Genomic DNA, 25,332 nt, shown 5'->3' with positions numbered 1-25,332 from the left:
GTCAGGAGTTATGAAGTCAAATGGATTTTAGACATTTATCAGTTGGAGGTTAGAGTTTAACAATGGATAGGTCTTGTTACAATTGTACAGGATATTGATGAGGCTGCAACTGGAGTTGTGTGTACAGTTTTGGTCAAATTTAAGAGGGATTTACTGTTATTGAGGCTCATTAAAGTATATTCACTAAGTTAATTCCTGGAATGATAGGTTGGCTTATTAGAATCACCTAAACACATTAAACCCTTATTTATTCAAGTTTAGATTAATGAGAGGTGATCTTATTGAAACATACACAATTCTGAGGGGGCTGGACAGGGTCGATGTTAAGAAAATGTTTCCACCAGTGGAGAAATTTCAAACTAGATCATTTAGTTACAGAATAAGGGGACATTCATTGCTCAAACAGAGATGCAAAGCAAATTCTTCTCTTGGAGAGTATTGAATGTCTGGAACTCTGTACCCCAGTGAGTCGTGAAGGCTAGATCACCAGAATATGCAAAGTGGAAGTTGATACATTTTGAAATTTTAGGAAGTTGAAGGCTAGACTAGATCTTCTGTGATCTTATAGAATGGCAGGTCAGGCTTGTGGGGTGGGGGGAGAGATATTGTACTTCTGCTCCTATTTAGAGTTTTGTATATTGAAGTCACTAGATTTCAGAGTACCAGGAAAATGCATGGGGATGTGAGTACATATCCTCTCATGGCTGCTAATGGTGTTTGTATTCAATTAATAAACACATCTGGAAATGAAAGCTAGCTTCAGTAATGTATCCGTAAAGCTATAATTGATTTCAAAAATCAAAAACCTGATTCACTAATGCACTGAGTGTGACAATATTTGGACCACATGTATGTGGGGATAGAGCCTGAGAAATCCTATTCAGTGAACTAAGGTTTCTTCACATTCTTGTACACTTTGTGGTATACCATTTATTTTGTACCAAAAAGTATTGATGTTTCTTTCAGATGTTGCAGTTAGGATGCATCACATTGGAAGGCGAATCAAGCTCATAACCCTGTCCAAATGTATTCACATTTACAGCAACCACCTCTCTGTAACGTTAACAAGTTTCTGCTTTTACAAACATAATCATGTTTATGTCTTTTTGTGTGGCTAAATGGCTTATGTCTCCTCTGTGTCTGTGCAGTTCTAAATTAATCTTACATTCAATACACTATATCTTAACCCTTAAAAACTTGAGCTAGCTTCACTCTATACCAGTCTTCCAAACTGCTAGAAACTATATACCCTTCAACTGTCTATCCTATATATCTATCTAGTTGTCGAATTGAACTCTGTCAACATGGAACCTGTGTAGCTTGTTTAAATATTTTCTGTTTATCAATCATATCGCCATGTTAATTTTAGGCAAATACTGCCTCAACACACTACCTTGGAGCATTTTTGTTTACTTTTTAAAACATTTGACAAAGCCAGACATGAAGGTCTGTCCAACCTCAAGTTTTTTTTAGTTTTCGTTCATGGGATATATGTGTTGCTGGCTCACGCTGCATTTATTGCCCAGGTGGCAGCTAAGAGTTAACACATTGATGTGGATCTGGAGTTGTATGTAGGTCAGACCAGGTAAGGATGACAGATTTTCTTCTCTCACAAACATTAGTGAACCAGATGGAATCTTTAACAGCAATTAACAGTATTACATAGTCACTGTTAAGCTAGTGCTTTTATTCCAGATATCTTTTATCATTGAATTCAAGTTTCACCATTTTCCATGGTGTGTTTCAAATCCATGTTCCAAGGACATTGGCTGAGGTTCTGGATTATTGGTGCAGTGACACCATCACTTTGTCACTACCTTCAAGAATAAAAGTGAAAGTGTTATTTCAAGAGGATGCTGCACAAATGGTATAAAATTGTACATTTTTAAAAATTATTGTTTATGATGTTTTGGTTACATGTATAAAAAACTTGTATTACTATATTTTCAGGTTTGCAGCATCTTAAAGCAGGGCATTGAAAAATTACAGTCTGTTTTCGAGGAAAAACCTCATCGACATGCGGTTCTTAAATTTATGATTACTTCAATGGAAGTCAAGTAAGTCCTGTGGAATAATAAGGCAGTGTTGGAGAATTTCTGTCATTTGAAGAGAATTATTCTAGCTGTTGTTATGACTGGTGAAGAAGGATGAAATGACTCCCTTGATTATTCCATTGCTCATTTGAGTAGTAGGTTTTTATCATGGATTTAAAGGAGGTGACTTTTGGCAACTCTGTCCCATTATTTATGTTTTGAGGCTGTGAATAATTTACACTGACAGGTTTCCTTAGGTGAAATGATGAAAAAGACCTGCAAGTTTTCTGAAATTATCTTTTGTTTTCCCTGAGCGCGGAAGGTCTGGGTACAACACCATTCATACAGTCACACACATTTGTCTGCATACACACAACTATCGATCTCGGTGCAAAAGGCAAAGTTTACAAGGAGATGATAATCCCAGAAGGTTAAAATGAGAGACTATACTGTTAGCATTTCCTAGATTGCTTTTGGAGTAGTAAGTTCAAGTTGTGATTGTTGTCTTAGGTATTCTCCTGGATACAGTTATTCATGGGGCATAGGTTGCTGGCTAGCGCTGCATTTATTGCCCAGATGGCAGCTAAGAGTTAACACATTGATGTGAATCTGGAGTGGTATGACCAGAATGGCAGAATTTCTTCTGTCAAGGACATTCGTAAGCCAGATGGAAACCAGATGCACAGCAGATTTCAATGTTTAGGAAGATCTTACTTCATAACTAGGTTTCAGACAGACCTGATCACATTTGCAGAGCTAAAATGAGAGCGAGAGAGCTTCTGGAATAATCTTCTGGACAGCACTCTTGGGTAGTCTCTCTCCCACCTGGAAAAAGGCCCTTGCTCATTGGTACATTCCAGTTTGACAATGAATTCATATTCACGGCAGATATTGCTTCAAAACAGTTACATTTTGATGTCTCATCTCAAAAACATTTGAGAACGTTCAGGATGGTGTGAAACAAAAGAGATGTGATGTTTCACGTTCTCCACGATTTTGATCTTCTGTTTCATATCCCATCTGGTGGGATACAAAATTGTGGAATTTAGAGTAGGTCAGTCTCTGTTTAAAAAGAAAACACAGGTCTTTGAGTCTCAGTATTTTGTGTGAAATTCAACTTGGAAGAGAATGATATCTTCGAGACAAAATTGAAAAAAACATACCTTTGTATCACCATAGGAGAGCATTGACCAATTTTAGTTGGACCCATTTCCATCAATTCTATAATCTTAGAAAACTCTTCAAATTAGTTAAGTAAATTCTGTGAATACAAAACCTTGCTGGATTTTGTGTTCAATGTTACTATGCATATAGTTCTTGATCTTCTGGTTTCTAGATAGCTGCAGATCAGACCTAGCCTGAAAGATGCAGCTTGGGGTCTTGCAGTGTGCTGCCCAGTGTGGCAGGGTTGTGGCTAACACTACAAAATATATCCTCCAGTCACTTGACCCAATTCCAGTGGACATCTAACGCCACTGTCCCCTTTCTCCATGTACACCCTCCCCTGTCAGCCTATCCCCTCACTGACCTGGCACCTTGTACCTTTAGTCAACTTGCCTCTTAATCTTTCATCAATGACGCATGAGCTGTCAAATACTTACCACCCAACCCCTCTCCCATACACCTGCCCCTCTACACTCATTTCCCCATACTGAAGTCCTCTAAAGAGCTCTTAATTACGCACATGCCACATGTATACCTTCACCCACCTGCTACCTACAATCTCACCCACCTGCCACCCAAACCCCTCCCCCACCTGGCAGGCTAGCCTTTTATCTGCCCGAAGCCCCATTCCCTTCACCATCTCATGTTCCAATCTACTCCCATCTCCAACTTCTCTAAATTACTGTGGAAAAGACTTTGGGACCTTAAGTATTTTACTATCTGGAACACAGCAGTTACTGCTGTCCAAAAAGGGATGTATCTTGGCCTCCAACTGTGATCCTGCATTGAGTGGATCGTAAGCCAATTGGAAACATCAGGACAAGTCAGACTATGAAGTCAGGTTGTGAAAATCATTGATGGGTAAATGGGCAATCTTAAATAGGATTACTGGCAGTTAGATCTGTTCCAACAGTAATTGGAAAATTTGAGCAATAATCTTCAGTGTCTTAGGATGTCCATCAAGATTGTAGATGGCTTGCTTCCACTCCACTGTGTCCTGAAATGGATGATACGTCCAATCTGCTGCTGCTGCTGCCATGTGAGGCAGGTTAGTGGCAGGAACATTAAATATTGGATGCGTGTGCACTTTCTCTGCTGTCAGGATTTTGCATCTGCCTCTGTTCTCCTAACAAAGTTCTCGATATACTCACTGTCTTCCCAACTAAACCCTCTTCTGGTTGGTCAAGTCAGGGACTCCCAGGGGATGTTTGACCTTGTCAGGGCTGCTTTGAGGACATCTCTAAACCTTGGATCTATACTAAAGATTGCCTAGCAAAATCCTGTTAACTAAACTTGTTTTGTCAGTGCACACCTTGGTGGGGCAACTGTAAAGATGCTTCCAAGGAGAAGCAAGTTCTTGCTATCTATCTATTTATCTGTCTGTGTGTCTTCCTATGTCTGTCTGTCTACCTATCTGTCTACCTGTCTGTCTGTCTCATCTCTGACATCTCGATATAATCTGTTTTATCTATCTATCTCTCTTTGTCTCATTCAGTAAAAAATAACCCTTAAAAGAAATCGAGCTGTAAAAATATTTTAGCAAATATCTTCTTTTCTGGAAATTATAGGAAGTTCCAGAAATCAGTATCTCTGATCTCATTATAAATTCTGAAAGCGAAATAGTTCATTCAATCCAAAGACGAAGGTCTGACTGATTTTTCAACAAAACTGAGGATCTCCCAAGACACTTCTGTCAACAGCAACTTGATCTACTTGAGAGGGAACTGAAGGGACTCGAGTCAGAATTGTACATCATGGAAATAGACCCTTCGGTTCAACTCATCCACACAAACCAGATATCATAAACTGGTCTAATTCCAATTGCCAGCATTTGGTGCGAATCTCTCTCAGCCCTTCCTATTTATATACCCATCCAAATGCCTTTTAAATGTTATTGTATTAGTCTCCACCACTTCTTCTGGCAGCTCATTCCATACAAGTATCACCCTCTGCTTGAAAAGGTGGCATTACCAATGACCGGTTCAGTTGCAACATGAACTCCCAGCTCCTATATGCGTACCAAATGCTGCCTTCACTATCCTGTCTACCTGTAATAGTACCTTCAAGGAACTATGAACCTGCACTCCGATGTCTCTTTGTTCAGCTACACCCTCTAGGACCTTACCATTAAGTGTATAAATCCTGCACTGAATTGCCTTTCCAAAATGCTTCACTTCATACTTATCTAAATTAAACTCCCTCTGCCACTCCTTGGCCCATTGGCCCATCTAATCTAGGTCCCATTATACTCTGAGGTAACCTTCTTCACTGTTCACTACATCATCGATTTTGGAGTCACTTGTGAACTTACTAACCATTCTTTTATGTTCACATCCAAATCATTGATATAAAGGACAAAAAGCAGTGGACCCAGCGGCACTGATTTTTGCAGCATACCATTGGTCACAGGCCTCCAGTCTGATAAACAACTCTCCACCACCACCCTCTGTCTCCTATCTTTAAGCCAATTTTGTATTCAAATAGACAGCTCTCTCTGGATTCCATATGATCTAACCCCGTCTACCGTGCGAAATCTTGTCGAACGCCTTGCTGAAGTCCAATAGACAACATTCACTGCTCTACCTTCATAAATCTTCTTTGTCACTTCTTCAAAAACTCAAATTAGTGAGACATGATTTCCCACCACAAAGCCATGTTGACTATCCTTAATCAGTCCTTGCCTTTCCAAATACATATAAATCCTGTCCCTCAGAATCCCATGCAAAAACGTACCCACTACTGATGTCAGGCTCACCAGTCTATAGATCCCTGGCTTTTCCTTACCACCTTTCTGAAATAATGGCACTACTTAGCTACCCTCCAGTCTTTCAGCACTTCACCTGCGGCTATCGATGAGATAAATATTTCAGCAAGGGGCTCAGCAATCACTTCCTTACCACATGGTTCTAGGATACATCTGACCAGGTCATGGGGATTTAACTACCTTTACATGTTTTAAGATGTCCAGAATGTCATCCTCTACTTTTCAAGATATCACTATTTATTTCTTCAAGTTCTCCAGCTTCCATAATGTTCTCCACAGTAAATACTGACACAAAATACTCATTTAGTATCTCATCCACACGTAGATGACCTTGTTGCTCTTTAAGGAGCCCAATTTTCTCCCTAGTCGCTCTTTTGCCTTTAATGTAGAATCTCTTTGGATTCTCCTTAACCCTATTTGCTAAAGTTTTCTCATGTTCCCTTTTTGCCTTTCCGACTTGCCTCTTGAGTATTCTCCTACTACCCTTATACTCCTCAAGGGATTCAGTTGATCATATTTGTCAAGACCTACTAAATGCCTCTTTCTTTTTCTTGACCAGAACCTCAGTTTCTCCAGCATTTCCTAAACCTACCAGCCTTGCTGTTTGCACTAACAGAAACATACTGCCTCTGGACTCTCACTATCTCATTTTTTAAGGCCTCCCACTTTCCAATCATCTGTTTCCCTGCGAATAGCCTCTTCCAAACAACTTTTGAAAGTTCTCCCCTAATACCGTCAACATTGGCCTTACTCCATAAGAACATAAGCCATAGGAGCAGAAATTAGGCCATTCAGCCCATTGGGTCTTTTCTGCCATTCAATCATGGCTGATAAATTCTCAACTCCATTCTCCCACTTTCTCCCTGTAACCCTTGATCCACTTGACAATCAAGAATCTATCTATCTCAGTCTTGAATATACTCAATGACCTAGCCTTCACAGCCTTCTGTGGCAATGAGTTCCATAGATACCCCGTTGTCTGGCTGAAGAAGTTTCTCATTATCTCCATTCTAAAAGGTCTTGCTTTTACTCTAAGGCTGTGCCTAGTCTCTCCTACCAATGGAAACATCTTCCCAACATCCACTCTGTCCAGGTCATTCAGTATTCTGAATGTTAGATCCCCCTTGTCATTCTAAACTCCATCAAATATAGATACAGAGTACTCAAACATTTGTCTTTTGTTAAGTTTTTCATTCCTGGGCCATTCTCGTGAACCTCCTCTGAACATATTCCAGGGCCAATATATCCTTCCTGAGATATGGGGCCCAAAACTGCATACAATACTCCAAATGTGGTCTGACCAGAGCCTTGTAGAGCCTCAGAAGTACATTCCTGATTTTATATTCAAGTCCTCTCAAAACAAATGCTATCACTGCATTTGCCTTCCTAACTGCTGATTCAACCTGCAAGTTTTGTCTTGAGAAAATCCTAGACTAGAACTTCCAAGTCCCTTTGCACTCAAGAGTTCTGAATCTTCTCCCCATTTAGAAATGTCTGTATTCTTCCTACCAAAATGCATGACCTCACACTTTCCCATGTTGTACTCCATCTGCCACTTCATTGCCCACTCTCATAACCTGTTGAAATCCTTCTGCAGATTCTCCGCCTCCTCAGTGCTACCTGTCCCTCTACCTGTCTTTGTATCATCTGCAAATTTAGCCAGAATGCCCTCAATTCCTTCATCTAGATCATTAATGTATGAAATGAAAAGTTGTGGTCCCAACACTGAGTCCTGCAGAACACCATTTGCCACCTGCTGCCATCCAGAGAAAGACCCGTTCATTCCCCACTCTCTGCTTTCTGCCAGACAGCCAAGCTTTTGTCCGTGTTAGCACTTTGCCTCTAACACCATGAGCCCTTATCTTACTGAGTAGTCTCCTGTACCGCACATTGACAAAGGCCTTCTTGACATCCAGGTAGATAACATCCATTGGCTCTCTTTGGTCTATCCTCTTTGTTACTTCCTCAAAGAATTCTAACAGATTCTCAGGCATTACCTCCCCTTGATGCAACCATGCTGACTTTGCCTGAGTTTACCATACACCTCCAAGTATTCAGAAATCTCATCCTTCAGAATGGATGCCAGGATCTTATCCATGATCGAGGTTAGGCTAATCATTCTATAATTTTACATATTTTGCCTTACTCACTTTTTCAACAGGAGTGTCACATTTGTGAGTTTCTAGTCCTCTGGGACCCTCCCTGACTCTTCCTGAAAGATCACCATGAACACCTCCACTATCTCTTCAGCTATCTCCCTTAGAACTATGGGGTGTAGTCCATTTGGACCAGGTGATTTATCCACCTTCAGGCCATTCAACGTTTGTAGCACCTTCTCCTTGGTGATGGCCACCATACTCAGGCTCTGCCTCCTTACTTCCTTGGATTTTTGAGATATTTCTCATGTGTTCCACTGTGAAGACTAACACAAAGTGATTATTCAGTTCCTCAGCCATTACCTTGTTTCCCCACTGCCATCTCTCTAGCATCATTTTCCAACAGCTCAATGTCCTCTTTTGCCTGTTTTTTGCCCTTTATGTATCTAAAGAAACTCTTACAGTCGTCCTTTATATTACCAGCTAGCTTACTCTCATATTTAATCTTCACGGTTCTTCTTTCTTTTCTTGTTGCCCACTGTTGGTCTTTAAAAGCTTCTGAATCCTCTGGTTTGCCACAGCCCTTCACCACATTATATGCTTTCTCTTCTGTTTTTATGCTATCCCTGACTTCCCTGGTCAGCCAAGGTTACCTCATCCTCCCTGTATCTTTCTTTTTCCTCAGGATGAATCTCTGCTGTGTCTCTTGAATTACTCCAGAAACTCCTGCCATTGCTGTTCCATTGTGTTTTCCTGCATAGGCTCCTCTCCCAGTCAATTCTACCCAGCTCCTCCCTCATGCCTCTGTCATTGCCTTTATTCAGCTGTAATGCCATTACCTCTGATTCTATCTTCTCCCTCTCAAATTGCAGAGTAAATTCAATCAGATTATGATCACTGCCTCCTAAGGGTTCCTTCCCTTATTGAGCCTGCCTCATTGCTCAACATTAAATCCAGTGTTGCCTGTTCCCTAGTGGGCTCCACCTCCAGCTGCTCCAAAATGCCATCTCATAGACATTCCATAAATTCCTTTTCTTGCAATCCACTACCAACCTGATTTTCCCAGTCCACGTGCATATTGAAATATAATAAGGCAACCCCTCCCCCAGTCCTGTCCACCTGCCTATCTTTTCGATAGGATGTTTATCCTTGAGTATTCAGCTCCCAATCCTGATCCCCTTGCAGCTAGGTCTCCGTGATGCCCACCACATCATACCTGCAAATTTCAATCTGCGCCACAAGCTCATTTACCTTACTCCTTATACTGCATGCATTCAGATATGACATCTTCAGTCCTGTCTTAACCGTCCCCTTCTCATTGTCATTCGTTTGTCCAGTGTGGTTGAAGTTTGATTGCTAACCCTTTCCAAACAGCCTATGCTATTTGTGTCTGTACTAGAGATTTTCATAACCTCTCCTGAGTTCTACACACTTACCTCCTCCTTAAATTCGCGTTTACTAATTTCCCCTATAACTGAACCAGCAACCCCCAATTAAAGCCCTGTCTAAAGCCCTAGTTGTGCAATTCGCTGGGACTCTGGACCCAGCACAGTTTAGATGAAGACCATCCCAGAGGAACAGGTCCCTTCGTGCCCAGTACTAGTGTCAACGTCCATGAATTTAAACTCATTTCTCCCACACCAATTTACTTGCATTTACTTCCTTAATCTTATTGACCCCTGTGGCAATTAGATCGTGGATCAGGTAATAATCCAGAGATTATCATCTTTTTGGTTCTTTTTAATTTAGCACTTACTTTCTGCTCCCTTAGCAGAACGTCTGTCCTAGTTTTATCTATGTCGTTGGTACCACGTCCACTGGATCTTTACTCTCCCACACCAAGTTCCTCTGCAGCCCAGATGAGATAACCTGAACCCAAGCACCAGGCAGGCAACACAATCTTTGGGACTCTCTATCGTAGTCACAGAGAACAGTGTCTATGTGTCCAACTATACTATCCACAAGTACAACAATACTTCTCTTCTCTCCCCCCACTTGAATGATTCCCTGCCAAAAGTTGCTGTGGTCAGTCAGTTTATCCTCCCTACGGTCCCCATTCCCATCCACACAGGGAGCAAAACTCTTGAACCCATTGGAGAAGGACAGGAGCTGAGGCTCCTGCAACTCCACCTGCCTCACTCAAGCCACACCCTCCTGTCCCTGACCAATGGCAGAATTCGAGTTAGTCTTAGGGATGTGAATGCTTCCTGAAACACAGTGTCCAGGTAACTCTCCCCCTTCCTGAAATGTTTGAACTTCAGACTCCAGCTCATCCACTCTGAGCCAGAGTTCTTCCAGCAACCAACATTTACTACAGACATGGTCACTGGGAACCACAGTAGGGTCCATCAGCTCCCACAGCATGTGGAGACAACACATCACCTGACCGTCCATCCTTACTTAATTAATTTTGAATTTTTTTTGGATGTTTTAATTTCTCTATTTATTTTCTCAATCTGATTGCAAATAATTAAGTTGTAACCAATAAATTAACAAGTTTATATTTAACACAGATTCAGATTTAGCAGATCCCCCAGTATCAGCCAATCAAATCACAGCCCTCCTGTGATGCCACCTTTTGGTTTCCCCCTCAATGGAAACCTTCAGAACCTTTCCCCAGCTTCTCTCTGTTCACTCCTGCTCAGGTCCTCTCCCAAAGTGAAGGCTGCAAATCTCCGAGGTAAGTTTTTATATCAACAACCTTCCCAGGATACTTTCTGTTCGCTCCCGCTCAGTGCCTCTGGCTTATGCCCGAAATGTCGATTCTCCTGCTTGGATGCTGCCTGACCTGCTGCACTTTTCCTGCACCACACTCGCAACTCCTGTTCTGAAGTGAAGGCTACTAACCCCGGAGGAAAATTTTTATATCACTTCCCTTCCCTGGCTGCTCTCCACTCACTCCCACTCAGCTCCTTTCCTGAAGTGTAGTCTCCCATAGGATATCAGCTCATTCCTCCTTTATAGTTTGGACTTTTGCTCTACAAGAGTGTTATTTTTCAAAGTTATTTTCCCACCCATAATATCTTTGCAGAGATGTATCCTTTCCTATCTGTGCATGAATATGTGAGGATATTTTTTAGTTCTGTTAGCACCTTAGTTAATTCACTGTTTTTACATTGAAAATCAGGTGCTGTTATTCTAGGAGTCGTCACAAAACCTAAAGGTTTTTTAAAGGAAGTATTCAAAATACCCATTTACTTCTTTCCTAGACACAGGTTGATAGAAAGCATAGACTGGGTTTTTAAACTTAACAGAAATCTACGACTTATTACAAGTAAATAGATTCTCATTACGAGGAATACATTGTGGACCGTAGGTATATGACTCTATAAATTCAAACTCTCATCCTTTTATAAACTCTCCCTTATGCATACACATCCAATAACAGATGGGAAAACCCATGGATTATTGATGGAGAGAAAAGCTGGAACATAGTTCAATGGTTCCTTTTCAGAGGGTTGTTGAGAATCCCATTTCCCTGCTCTTTCTCTACATTTCCTTCCTTTCCCAGTCATTTATACTTTTTTTTCTCAAAACAAAATTTATTGGCCATTTATTGTGTATATTGTACATTAAAGCTTTTTAATTTTCTAATATAGGTTGGAATTAATTGAAATTGAATCCATGAAAGCATTAGGCGATCCTTATTTAAAGAAACCAGAAAACTTGCAAAAGTTGTCATCAGCTTGTGCTAAAATGGAGAAGTTTGCAAATGTTATGTTGCAGTATGGATACAGAGAAGAATCAGTAGATGTAATGCGAGAACATACCGAGATACTAATGTAGGTTCATATAAATGCAATATTTATGTATTTGTTTATTTATTCTGTAAGTTGAGTGTATATTGAATGCAAGTCAGAAAGGTAATTGCTGACTAGCCTTTACTTTTGTTACTTCTATGTTGATGTGGCTGGGCTATATTTTCCCCACTGAACAATGCACCCTTGTTGTTTTTATTTTGGGGAGTGGAGTAAGAAAAATGGAAACTTTAGTTTAGATTAGGTTTTACTTATGGATGGGCCTGGTTTAATACAACTTTCTATTCCTAAAGGATGCTCAGTAAATACAGAGAGGAAGAGGAAAAGAAGCACCATCATCTATTAAATGCGTACTCACTGATCATGAGGGCCATCTTGATTGAAGAAGAAGCCTTCAGTGACCTGATGAGCTTGTTGCCACTTAAAGCGGTAAAAAACAGGTTTTCAAATGTTAATCTGCATTATTTACCTTAAAATTCTTTACAGGAGTCAGAAGCCATCTCAAAAATAATAATGAGTACATAACATGCACTGGATTCATTTTCTCCTTTAATTAATAAAGTCATGATATCTGACTGATAATTTGTATCACAGAATAGGAGCTGTCTTTCATCATCCTCTTCCCTCATGAGATAACATAATCACTGCTGCATTCAGTTGATTCTTGCATTGTTAGACTGACAGCCCTCATAAACTGGGCTGCATCCAACCATTCCCAGGTAGGTACGTCCAAGTGATCAATCCCACTAGTGCTCTAAATAAAGTCAAAGTTGACTTTTTAACTTCCTGATCTTGTGTATTCCTGATGGTTAACACAGACATAATACTTACCCTGCAGGACGAATGAAATGACATCCACTCTTTTTTTTTAACAAAACAATAAAAAGCAAAAATGAATTCCAATTTTAAACAACACACAGTTTCATATGGAAGCACTTTCTTAGCCTTGGTCAGTTAAACTTTTGAGTTCTAACCAGACCTTTTTAAGTTCTGTGTAGGGCCTCTGCAATCATATTTGATTTTCTGGTAATGTGGGTGATTTTAAAGTGGTGCAGTGAAGGAACAAGCTCCACTGGAATAACCTGGCATTGTGATTTAATAACCTTTCCACAGAGTTTAACAGGTTGTTGCCAGTATAGATTGTGGTACCCATTTCAAGCATGTATCTTCAAGAGAAGATTTGTAGCTCAGGTTGAGGTTCAGGTTGTAAGTTTGCTCATTGGGTGGAAGGTTTGTTTTCAGACATTTCGTCACCATGCTAGGTAACATCGTAAGTGAGCCTCCAGTGAAACGCTGGTGTTATGTCCTGCTTTCTATTTATGTGTCTTGGTTTCTTAAGGTGGGTGATATAATTTCCGGTTCTTCCTCTCAGAGGTTGGTAAATGAGGTCCAAATCGGGCGGCATGGTGGCACAGTGGTTAGCATTGCTGCCTCACAGTGCCAGAGACCCGGGTTCAATTCGCCGCCTCAGGCACCTGTCTGTGTGGAATTTGCACATTCTCTCTTTGTCTGCATGGATTTCCTCCGGGTGCTCCGGTTTCCTCCCTCAGTCCAAAGATCGGCAGATTAGGTGAATTGGCCATGCTAAATTGCCCGCACTGTAAGGTGATGGGGTAAATGTAGGGGAATGGGTCTGGGTGGGTTGCTGTTCAGAGGGTCGGTGTGGACTTGTTGGGCCGAAGGGCCTGTTTCCACACTGTAAATAATCTAATCTAAAAAAAACGATGTATTTATTGATGGAGTTCCGCTTTGACTGCCAGGCCTCTAGGACTTCCCTTGTGTGTTTCTGTTTAGTCTGTCCTAGGATGGGAGTGTTGTCCCAGTCGAAGTGGTGTCCTTCTTCATCTGTATGTAAGGATACTAGTGATAGTGGGTCCTGTCTTTTGGTGACTAGTTAGTGTGCGTATAGACTGGTGGCTAGTTTTTTGCCTGTCTGTCCAATGTAGTGTTTGTCATAGTCCTCGCATGGTATTTTGGAAATTACATTCATTTTGCTAGTTGTTTAAGGTCCTTTAGGTTCATCAGCTGCTGTTGAAGTGTGTTGGTAGGTTTGTGGGCTGCCATGATGCCAAGGGGTCAGAGTAGTCTGGAAGTCATTCCAGAGCAGCACGGTGGCTCAGTGGAGGGGCATGGTGGCTAGTGATTAGCACTGCTGCCTCACAGCACCAGGGACTGGGTTCGATTCCAGCCTTGGGTGACTGTGTGGAGTTTGCACATTCTCCCTATGTCTGCGTGGGTTTCCTCTGAGTGCTCCGGTTTCCTCTCAGAATCCAAAGATGTGCAGATTAGGTGAATTGGCCATGTTAAATTGCCCATAGTGTTGAGGGATGTGTAGGTTTAGATGCATTAGTTAAGGGTTTAAAAAAATATATAGGGTAGGTGAGTAGGTCTGGGTGGGTTACTCTTCGGATGGTCAGTGTAGACTTATTGGGCCTAAGAGCCTGTTTCCACACTGTAGGGATTCTAATTCTAATTCATATGGTAATGTGGCTAGAGTTTCTGGGTGCTTTGTGTCTGCTTGTTTGGGTTTGTTGTTTAGGAATTGGCCGACTGTGTTTATTGGGTGTGTTATGAAGATGTAGGTGTGTACAATACCTTGAAGAGAGAGAGGAAGCTGGCAAGGATTGAAAGTACAGAGTGTGCTGAACAATTTAAAAATGTCACTTTTGGTTGAAACAAATATCTGGTGCTGTGTTCCCATGGTACAAAAAAAATTAAAATTCAGCCAATCGGTTTAAATTATGCCCCAGATACCAAAGTCCAAATGAATTTGAATTTAATGTTTTGATGACATCAAACCAATGAAATGATCTGATCAATTGGGGTATAAAATTGGGCATTTTAAACAGTTAGGAGGAGAACAGCAAAGAGCACCAACATGTACAGACTGCTAGTCAAATAGCTCTCTGTCCATAAGAAAAGTTGTGCAGGAGAAGATCGAAGAAGAGACGACCCAGGAAAATAAGAGAAAAATCTACAAAGGAGAATTGACAAAGTTGACTGGTTTTGAAACGTGAATTTTTTTTTTGCAAATCTTAATCAGGATCTTTTTATCGAACCTGTATTGTAGAGTAGGAGGTAAAAGATAGGTTTAAGAGAAAGGATTAGTAAATAGTTCTCTAATTTTCCCTTTTAGACTTAAAAAATAAAATTGTTGATTTTAACTTTAAATAATGGTCTCTGGGATAGTTCTTTGCTTCTCAAAGTTTAACAGATTGCAGCGTGCGAGGTAAGCTTCTCTGTGTGTTGGGTTTAAATTAGCAGAGAGGTTTACCCTGTGTCGTAACAGGTACCTGTTCTTCTTGAATACGCTGTATAGGTATTTTTCTTCTGCTTATTGTAGTTCCATTTACCAATCCCTGAGAGAAAGAACTGGAAATGATATCACCCACCTTAAGAAACCAAGATACGTAAACAGAAAGAAGGGACATAACACTAGCATTTCACCAGAGGCGCACTGATGATGTTACCAAGCATGATAACAAAACGTCTGAAAACAAACCTTCCAGCTCAGCGAGCTAACTTACAACCTAAACATGTATTTTAAAGTGTTTCAGTGCGAGTAATAAACTGTACTGTGCAGTACCATCTTTCATGGTTGTTCAGGTCTTTTGGAGAAGAACCTGATTTGTGTCTCTATTATGGATTTGTTACTTTGATATCACCTGCATTGATGGCTACTTTGAGTGCTTGTTTGAATTTTGGAGATGTAGGCACTGGCTCGCTTTTCAAAATCAGTTTGGGTTTTCTCAGTCTTGTCTACCTTTGCTGTTTTCTGTATTAGATCTGTCAGCAGAGCAGCTACTGTGCTAAAGTTTAGGCCAGGTTTGGAAGGAACATTCAATAGAGCTGACAGATTCCCAAGGACCCTATGTTTTCTCATTTTATTGCAGGAATGGGAAACTGTGTTACTGCATGTACCTACGCAACCCTGGGTAGAACTCGGCTTTGACCACTACGTATCCACAAAGGTGGCTTGGGAGGTGGTGGACTCACTCCTTGCAGTGTTGACTACTGGTCAGCTGACAATATTTTTCAGAAGCGGGCTTCTATTTGCTGCAAATACATCCCCCACCCCACCCCAGGTGCTGCTGTCGATTAGGATATATGTCAAGGTACAATACACAGTTAGATAAACCAGTCTCTATCTGGTTCATCCGTCTTTGAAAGGAGGATTGGGACATTTTGGAGTCCAAATGACATGACTGAATGCTCATATAACTCGTCTGGAGTTATGGGAACATGCTAGTACCCCTTGAGTGACTCTATTTTGGTAAAATGGGTGGCTTTACTTATCCATTCCATGTAATCTTCCAGCCAGGATATTGGGTAGCAGTCAGCCCAGCCATTGCATTAAATTTTAAGTAGTCATTGCAAAGCCTCGTGGCATTGTCTGATTTGGACACAAGCACAACTGCTGAGCTCCAGTTACTGCTGCCAGGCTCTGTCAGTTAGAGCTTCAGCATTTGGATGACCTCCACGCAAACCTGGGCCAGCCTTTCAGGGTCTAGCCAATTGGGTTTATGCTTTGTGAAGAGGTCTCTTCCATATCCATATCATGTTGAGCAAGAGTGGTGCAGACTTGTTTGACTCTGCATTAGCCACATTGAGTCTGCTCACTGCTCTGCAGGAAGGTGAGTGAATAAAGAATCTAACCTGGCTAGTATTTTGGTATTCATTAGCTGGATAGTAGACAGTTCAATATTGACCATTTGTCCCTCTGGTTCATTCTCACTACTACTCTTGTCCTGTAGGTTGCTTGTAATGGGGCAGACCATTATCTGTTTGTCCCCATATCTGTAGTGGTCTTGCTTTCTCATATTGACATGATAAAGCCTTTGCTTTTTTCCCTCTGTTCTGGCTCTCAAATCAGATAAACATATAATCATTTTTGCTCCTCTATTCACGCCAATAAACTGGGACTTTAGGAGTTTGCCTGGTGTTTATACAAGGGCTGACACAGTTCCTAGCTAAAAGGTTCAGACCCTGGCATTTTGTCTGCTTTTTGTTTCACTACTGTTTGGGAGATTTTCAAATGTTATTGAAATGCTTTGCAGGCTAAAGATAGTCACTCTTGATGCTGTGCTATATAATCTAACATGAAGCCTTCCTCCTTCTGTTCTAAAATCCTCTCCCGAAGCCCTCCTGTTTGGTGCCCATAAACTAAGTCAACAGGGAGCTTCCTTTATCCCAGTTCTTTATCTGATTCTTTATCCCAGTCATTAAGGTACTCAATGTGCCTTGATTATTGTTTTTAGCATCTGATAGTTCCATTCAAGTGCTCCTGTGACTGAATGATGCACTGAAAACTTCTGCTGATACATCTCATGGCTGCCCATGACTTCATGGAGTGTTTTGGGCATGTAATTTGGCCCCGAGTTAGATTGAGTTGGTGTCACACCCTGGCCGACCCATAATCTCACCTCATTCCATTAAAGGATTGGTCACCAGTGATATTTGTACGTGGTCATTTGATTAAAGGACAATGTAATGTGTTTGTCACATAAGCTGCAAGCACAAGCTGGAGAGGTGACATTAGTATAGCCCAGTGCTTGCACACCTTCTTGACTGTCCAGTGTTCTCAGTGCTAAGAGTGTGTTTGTATGCATGTGTGTGTTTGTGTTTGTGTTTCCCTGCACAAAAAAAGAGACCTGAACAAAAAATGCAAGGCATAAGTGAGTGTGAGCTCCAAAGACAGGTACTGAATGGCTGAAATGATGTATGAGTTTTTCCAAAAACAGTCCCAATAACAGGCTAAGACTGGTGGCTTGCTGATGCCCCCTTACATGAAGGAAGTGTGGAAAAGGACAGTGTCCATGGGGCATGCAGCAAAATAATGGCAACAGCGGAACTGAATGAATGGCCAGAGGAACAAACAGTGAGTTGATGTAAGTAACTGCTCTGGGTGAGAAGAATGGAGAGCTGCATAGAAATGACCTGTGCATGGCATTAAGGTCATTAGCAGGCTTCTGAATTTGCTGTTATAACGCTTAAGGGGAAAATCAGGCTTTCTGTACTTGACATTTCAAATCTGATTGTTCTCATTCTCACCATATTTTCCCAACATTTTTGCCTTGAGCACCATAACTTAATGCTATTCTCCATACTGTCTCACACTGTTTCTGTTCAATTAATCATCCAAAGCCCTTGAATGCCTCAGTTGAAGTTCCACTACACCACCATGCAATGCATTCCAGACCTGAAACACCCATGTAAAATATGTTTTCTCACATCATGCCACCTCCTTTTTGAAAATTACTTAAAATCTGTTCCCTGTCATTCTTGATTGTTTTACAAGTGGGCACAGTTTTTCCCGATTAGCTTTATCCAGTCTCTTGTGCTTACTTCAGAGCTCTGCACCATAGGGTCTTGCTTCTATTTCCAAAGCATGCACAAGGCAAAAAGAGCAAATACAGATAAACTTTGCAGAATACTATATATTTATTCAAATATTTTTGCATCAAATTTGATCCAATAAGTGTGAACACAAAGAAGAATAAGTACTTCAAGCTCATTAAACATTGAATTATCACCCAGAAATAACTTGATGCACGATCTGCTGTGTTAGTATAGCATTTCCATACTTCAGTTCTCTCAGTGATCTGGATTGCTGACTTAACACTGAAGTTCCAGCCTAATTCCCAAAGCCTATTTGTCTATTTTTGTTTCAACTTCATAATTCGTACAAATTGTTTATATTGATCAGAGTTGTCTGCTGTTGTTTTGAACACATGCTGGTTAGCCAATGATGAGTCATTTTAAATATTGTTTGTTGCACAACTGATATATCACTAATATGTTGTTTCAGAGCTTTCCAATGAACCAAAATGGATTATTTTCAAAGACTATTTATTCAAGATAAAGTCTGTCACTTCAATCTTTGTTAAGACAGGCTGTTTGACCTTTATATTCACAATGTGCATTTCAGGGGAGCTAAAAACTTGATTTCTGCACATAAACAGATACTGCTTTTAATGCTCACTTCCATTGCTAGGAAACCTGAGATAATGGAAAGTCAGACTATTTTGAGCTAAGTTTTCATTTTCATAGAAATAATCAGATAAAACATCTCATCTTAGGTTTGTTGTGTATCAAGCTGGCAGTTGATAAATTAGTTCTATAGTCCAGCTGATTTTTTTTGGAATATGCTTCAAAATGTTTAATTTGAGATCTGGTCAAATTATGAGTGAAAGTCCGTTTTCTAGTTCATATTACTTAGCAGTTCCTTGCTACCAGGCAGCTTACTATATGACAATGTCTAACCTGATGGCCTGCGCCTACACGTCTCATTGCAGAAAAGGTAAAAAGGAAGTGACAAAACATGTAAAGTATTTAAGGATCTGAGAAAAGAAAATCTACACAGGTCAAAAGTGAGAAAAAGGTTGGCAGGTTATTTAGTTGGAGGTGAGACAGTTAACTAGATTAAGAGTTCTGTACACAAACATGCCACATGAGTGATAAAAACAAGTGAGTTAGAAGCACAATTTCAACTGAAAAGGTTATATTAGTCATTATAGAGATCATCGAGCTAAGCTTACAAACTCATGAAGGGGCTTAATGGGCTAAACACACAAGTTGTTTTTCCTATCTGGGAAAATCTATAAAACAAAGGCACAGTCTCAGGCTAAGGGCAATTGTTTTGGACTGGGATGAGAAGAAATCTCTTAAATCAAAGTGTTGTGAATCTTTAAAGTTCTCCACCCCAGTGGATTGTGGGTGCTCCAGTATTGAATATGTTTAATGCTGTGACAGACGTATTTTTAATTTCTTACGAAGTTAAAAGATAAGGCAAGGAAACGGGAGATAAAACCGATGATCAGCCACCTTCATGCTGAATGGCAGAGCAGCTTTGACATGCTTTTGCTCCCATTTCTTGTAAACATGACCATGATTAGGCAGTAAATGACGAGGGTGTAAGAACTTTAGATAGGATTTGGTCAAAATTCAACATTAGTAATCACATGGAAAAAGATGGTTAATACAAACAGTCAGCATGGATTTCTAAAGGGGAAATTACATTTATATAACTTACTGGAATTTTTTTGGAAATGATCGATGAGGGTAACATTGTTGGTGTGGTCCACATGGATTTCCAGAAAGCTTTTGATACAATGCCACATGAGAGACATGTGAGGAAAGTTAAAGATCATAGTGTAAAAGAGACATTAGCAATTTGGCTGAGTGACAGGAAACAGAGTAATGGTTAATGGATATTTTAGACGAGAGGGAAGTTTATAGTGGAAATCCTTAGGAGTTCATAAGATCATAAGAAAGAGGAACAGGAGTAGGCCATTTAGTCCATCACGTCTGCTCCACCATTCTATAGGATCTATGGTTGATCCAACATTCCTCATGTCCACTAGCCTGCGTTTGCCCCATAATCCTGACTGATCTGGAAACTATCTATCCCAGTCTGAAATGTACACAACCCTATGAGAGAAGGAATTTCTCCTCCTCTCAGTCTTAAATTGGCACCCCTTTATTCTGAGATTATGCCGTCCAGTTCTACATTCTCCCATGAGGTGGGAACATCCTCTCAGCATTTATCCTGTTAATCCCCCTGAGAATCCTATTTGAGATCACCTCTCATTCTTCTGAACTCCAGGGTGCAGAGTCCCAACCTGTTTAGCCTTTTCGTATAAGACAATCCCTCCATATTGGAGATCTTCCTAAAGAATTTTCTCTGAACTGCCTCCAATAAAATAATATCTTTCCTCAAAAACGGGGACCAAGAACTGCTTACGGTGCTCCGGATGTGGTCTCATTAGCATCTTGTATAGTTCCAGTAAGACTTCTCTGCTTCATTCTATTGGCTTTCCTGATTCCCTGCTATACTTGTGTGCTAGTTTTCTGTGTTTCATACACAAGTATTCCTATATGTTGCAGCTTCTGCAGTTTTTCACCAGTTAAATAATACTCTGTTCTTCTGTTCTCTCTTCCAAAATGAATAACTTCATGTTTTCCCACATTACGCTCCATTTACCAACTTTTTATCCACTGCCTTAACCTATCAATATCATTCTGTAAAGTATTTGTGTTCTTCTCGCAATCTGCCTTTCCATCATTTTTTTTCTGTCTGCAGTCATTTACTTCCTTCCTCCCACTCATTCATATAAATTGTAAGTAGTTGTGGTCCCAGCAATGATCCCTGTGGAAACCCACTGGTTACAGGGAGCGAACCTGAAAAAAAAACTGCTAGAGTCATAGAGATGTACAGCACAGAAACAGACCCTTCGGTCCACTCGTCCATGCCGACCAGATATTCCAACCCAATCGAGTCCCACCTGCCAGCACCCGGCCCATATCCCTCCAAACCCTTCCTATTCATATACCCTTCCAGATGCCTTTTAAATGTTGCAATTGTACGAGCCTCCACACTTCCTCTGGCAGCTCATTCCATTCACATACCACCCTCTGAGTGAAAACGTTGCCTCTTAGGTTACTTTCATATCTTTCCGCTCTCACCCTAAACCTATGCCCTCTAGTTCTGGACTCCCCAACCCCAGGGAAAAGACTTTGTCTATTTATCCTATCCATGCCCCTCATAATTTTGTAAACCTCTATAAGGTCAACCCTCAGCCTCTGCTCCAGGAAAAACAGCCCTAGCCTATTCAACCTTTCCCTATAGCTCAAATCCTCTAACCCTGGCAACATCCTTGTAAATCTTTTCTGAACCCTTTCAAGTTTCACAACATCTTTCCAATAGGAAGGAGACCAGAATTGCATGCAATATTCCAACAGTGGCCTAACCAATGTCCTGTACATCTGCAACATGACCTCTTAACTCCTGTACTCAATACTCTGACCAATAAAGGGAAGCATACCAAATGCCTTCTTCACTATCCTATCTACCTGCAACTCCACTTTCAAGGAGCTATGAACCTGCACTCCATGGTCTCGTTGTTCAGCAACACTCCCTAGGACCTTACCATTAAGTGTATAAGTTTGCTGGATTTTGTTTTCCCAAAATGCAGCACCTCACATTTATCCAGATTAAACTCCATCTGCCACTTCTTAGCCTATTGGCCCATCTGATTAAGATTCTGTTGTAATCTAAGGTGACCTTCTTCGTTGTCCACTGCACCTCCAATTTTGGTTTATTCAGCAAACTTACTAACTATACCTCTTAATCCCCACTCGTTGCTTCTGCCATTAGTCAATTTTCTACCCTTGCCAATATACTGCCTCCAACACAATGACTTATGACTTAACTTTTGTGAGATACCTCGTCGTACCTTCTGGAAGTCCCAATACTATATACTGGTTCCCCTCTATCCACTCTGGTTGAAGCTTCCTTGAAAATCTCTTATTAAAAATAAAAAGTCAGATATGATATTCCTTTCATGAAACCATACTGACGCTGTTTGATTAGATAATGATTTTTAGTTGGTCTTAGGACTTTTACTTTTCCTAATATATTACGATGATCTAGCTCTTGGTGTACATGGGACAATATCAAAGTTTGCAGATAAGACTAACTTTTTAAGAATTGTAAACTGGGGAGGTGGACAATATGGAACTGTAAAAGAGCATTGACAGGTTGGTGGAGTGGGCAGATTGGTGGCAGATAATTTTCAATGTAGACTTTGTCTTTCAACATTCTTGTGACCAATATAAAATAGAGGGTACAATTCTAAAGGGGATTCAGGAACTGAGGGACCTGGGTGTACTTGAGCTCAGATCATTGAAGGTGGCAGGGCAGGTGGAGAGAGCAGCTAATAAAGCATACAGTGGCTTAATTAATAGGAGCATCAAGTATAGGCCTCATTGCATGCTTTAACTTCTCATTGTCAGTTAATCCTACCTCAGTGACATGCAATTTCCTATTCTCCTAGATAGAAACTAGACATTGATAGTTCCTGACATGAAGTTCCAAGCAGATACCTGGAGTCTCCAGCTCATTACTTGCACCTCTGGCTGTCCAACTTGGACAGCAGTCACCAGCATCCCCAGCCATGTTCCATGGGCAGTGATTGCATGCAAACCTCATCCCTGGACTTTAGTGACAAACACATACCACTCTCACTGCATCATTATGCTCTAATACTGACCCACTAAAAATGTGGTTCTGTATTTTGATGCTGCACTTTGGAGTACAACTTCTCATTGCAGTGCTGTGACCAGGACACTTTGTACCTAAGGACAGGCACTCATCTCTTAGGTTGGGCCAGGTACATTGCAGGGCTTCTCACTTGCTGTCTTAGTTCTCAGAGCAACTCTGACTTGCCTTGCCTTTTCACACTTTGCCTGCCAAACTAGATCTTAAAAGCCCAATACTGCTTTGTTGTTATATTGTTTACTGCAGACATAAAGCCAAGAGCCTTGTCATTATTGTTAGTAGTCATCAGTCAAGCGGAGAGACCTGTTTTACAGCACTGTGCCAACTGGGTACATGGCAAACATACTAAACATTCTTCAATCAAACGGCCATGTCTCAAAGTCTAAGGTGGATGAGTCCTAAGTCAAATCAAAGGGGACACCCTTCAGTCAGTGGGTCCCAGAGCAGTAAGGTTAGTGGAAACCTTGGGCATCAGTTCAGGAATTTGGGCATGGTCACTCAGTTGTCTGGGGTGTCCAAGTCTACACTTCAGGGAGTGGATCATGGTCAGCCCTGTATGTCCAGCACAACCAGTCCAGGATTCACACTAAGTCAGTCGAGCTGCAAAGAAATTAGTCCTGGATCTAGTCAGTAGTCAATTAGTGCGTGCATCCAGGTTTGTGAAGAGAGTCAGCCACTGCCAGTCCCGGTGTCTGTCCACTACAGGTCAAGGAACCTTAGGGGCCATCAGTGCTCCTGACACACCTGTCTGCTCCTCCTGTGTATTTCCGTGCATTTGTTAAGTTATTAATTACCAAAACCATGGGGTCATCTCCTCCAAGGGAGTGAGCAGGTACTTGGCCTTCAACAGTTCTCAAAATGTCAACAACCTGGCAGGGGACTTCTCCCTTCGCTATCTGCAGAGACATGGCACTCACTAGCAGTTGCTTCTGAATCTAATCTGGATGAAATACCTACTGAGGTCTGTATCTGAGATGGTAGAGGGTGCAGGAGGTAACCTTGCTGCTGCTCCCTCTGAGGGCTCTGTAGCTTCTTCCTCTGAGATGGAAGAGGAGTTGTTCTGTTGGACTACCCTCTTGTATGATGAGACTGTGCAGGTGGCAGTCATAGTCTTAGGAGACAAAAGGGGGAAAGCATCACGAACAGCATTTAGAAGTACAGACATGTTGGGAATACAAGACTGCATGGCAGTCACCAGAGAGCAATACGTCATGGACAGTGATTCTTAGTTGCTGCAACATGGAGATCCTGGCATTCCCACGTGAATACTCGTGGTCTTCATTGGCTAGGGCTAGGATCCTTTCCTTGTGTGGGGTGAAGAGCCAATTGTTGGCCATCCCACAGTTTTGGGTCTGTCTGTCCTATTGTGGGCTGCTTCCTCCTGGATTGAGACAAAGGGAGAAATTAAGTGAAATGAAAGTGGCTGGCACCGCTGTTAGTGAGAGGTAAGAGTTGTGAGGATCCCCAAATGAGCATGAGGTGTAGAGACATTCAAGGGCTAGTAGCAGGAGGGATCGGGGGATAAAAGTGAGTGAGGAAAGATGCTGCATTCGACATTGAGAGTAATAACCATGAGTCTTGGTGTGAAGTTATGCAGGAGCAAGATAAAGTGAGTTTAAAGTCATGAGAAGATGCTTGTGCTTTCCCTTGCACAAACATCAACTGGGACTGCCATAGTGTTAAAGGTTTAGATGGAGAGGAATTTGTTAAGTGCGTACAAGACAATTTTCTGATTCAGTATGTGGATGTACCTACGAGAGAAGGTGCAAAACTTGACCTCCTCTTGGGAAATAAGACAGGGCAGGTGACTGAGGTGTCAGTGGGGGAGCACTTTGGGGCCAATGACCATAATTCTATTCGTTTTTAAAATAGTGATGGAAAAGGATAGACCAGATCTAAAAGTTGAAGTTCTAAATTGGAGAAAGGCCAATTTTGACAGTATTAGGCAAGAACTTTTGAAAGCTGATTGGAGACAGATGTTTGCAGGTAAAGGAACGGCTGCAAAATGGGAAGCCTTCATAAATGAGATAACAAGAATCTAGATAAAGTATATTCCTGTCAGGGTGAAAGGGAAGGCTAGTAGGTATAGGGAATGCTGGAAGAAATTGAGCGTTTGGTTTAAAAAAAAGCATATGTCAGGTATAGACAGGATAGATCGAGTGAATCCTTAGAGTATAAAGGAAGTAGGAGTATACTTAAGAGGGAAATCAGGAGGGCAAAACAGGGGACATGAGGTAGCTTTGGCAAATAGAATTAAGGAGAATCCAAAGGGTTTTTACAAATATCTTCAGGACAAAAGGGTAACTAGGGCCCTTCAAAGATCAGCAAGGCGTATGGACCCACAGAAAACGAGGAAGATACTAAATGAATATTTTTCATCAGTATTTACTGTGGAAAAGGATATGGAAGATATAGACTGTAGGGAAATAGATGGTGACATCTTGCAAAATGTCCAGAT

The 25,332-nt window shown here is 41.1% G+C and overlaps 1 protein-coding gene across 1 annotated transcript in view; it reads left to right on the top strand.

Moving 5' to 3' along the window:
• The window catches only part of cfap46 (cilia and flagella associated protein 46), a 219,984-nt gene that overhangs the window by 115,071 nt on the left and 79,581 nt on the right, over nucleotides 1-25,332 (top strand). Inside the window, exons 37-39 of the mRNA XM_072557677.1 lie at nucleotides 1,951-2,057; nucleotides 11,657-11,839; nucleotides 12,109-12,244. Of these exons, the coding sequence (XP_072413778.1) occupies nucleotides 1,951-2,057; nucleotides 11,657-11,839; nucleotides 12,109-12,244 (426 nt within the window). The remainder of the gene's footprint in view (nucleotides 1-1,950; nucleotides 2,058-11,656; nucleotides 11,840-12,108; nucleotides 12,245-25,332) is intronic.

The sequence above is a fragment of the Chiloscyllium punctatum genome, chromosome 38 (assembly GCF_047496795.1).
Source record: "Chiloscyllium punctatum isolate Juve2018m chromosome 38, sChiPun1.3, whole genome shotgun sequence".
Taxonomy (NCBI): domain Eukaryota; kingdom Metazoa; phylum Chordata; class Chondrichthyes; order Orectolobiformes; family Hemiscylliidae; genus Chiloscyllium; species Chiloscyllium punctatum.
This window is presented reverse-complemented; position numbering and strand designations above follow the sequence as displayed.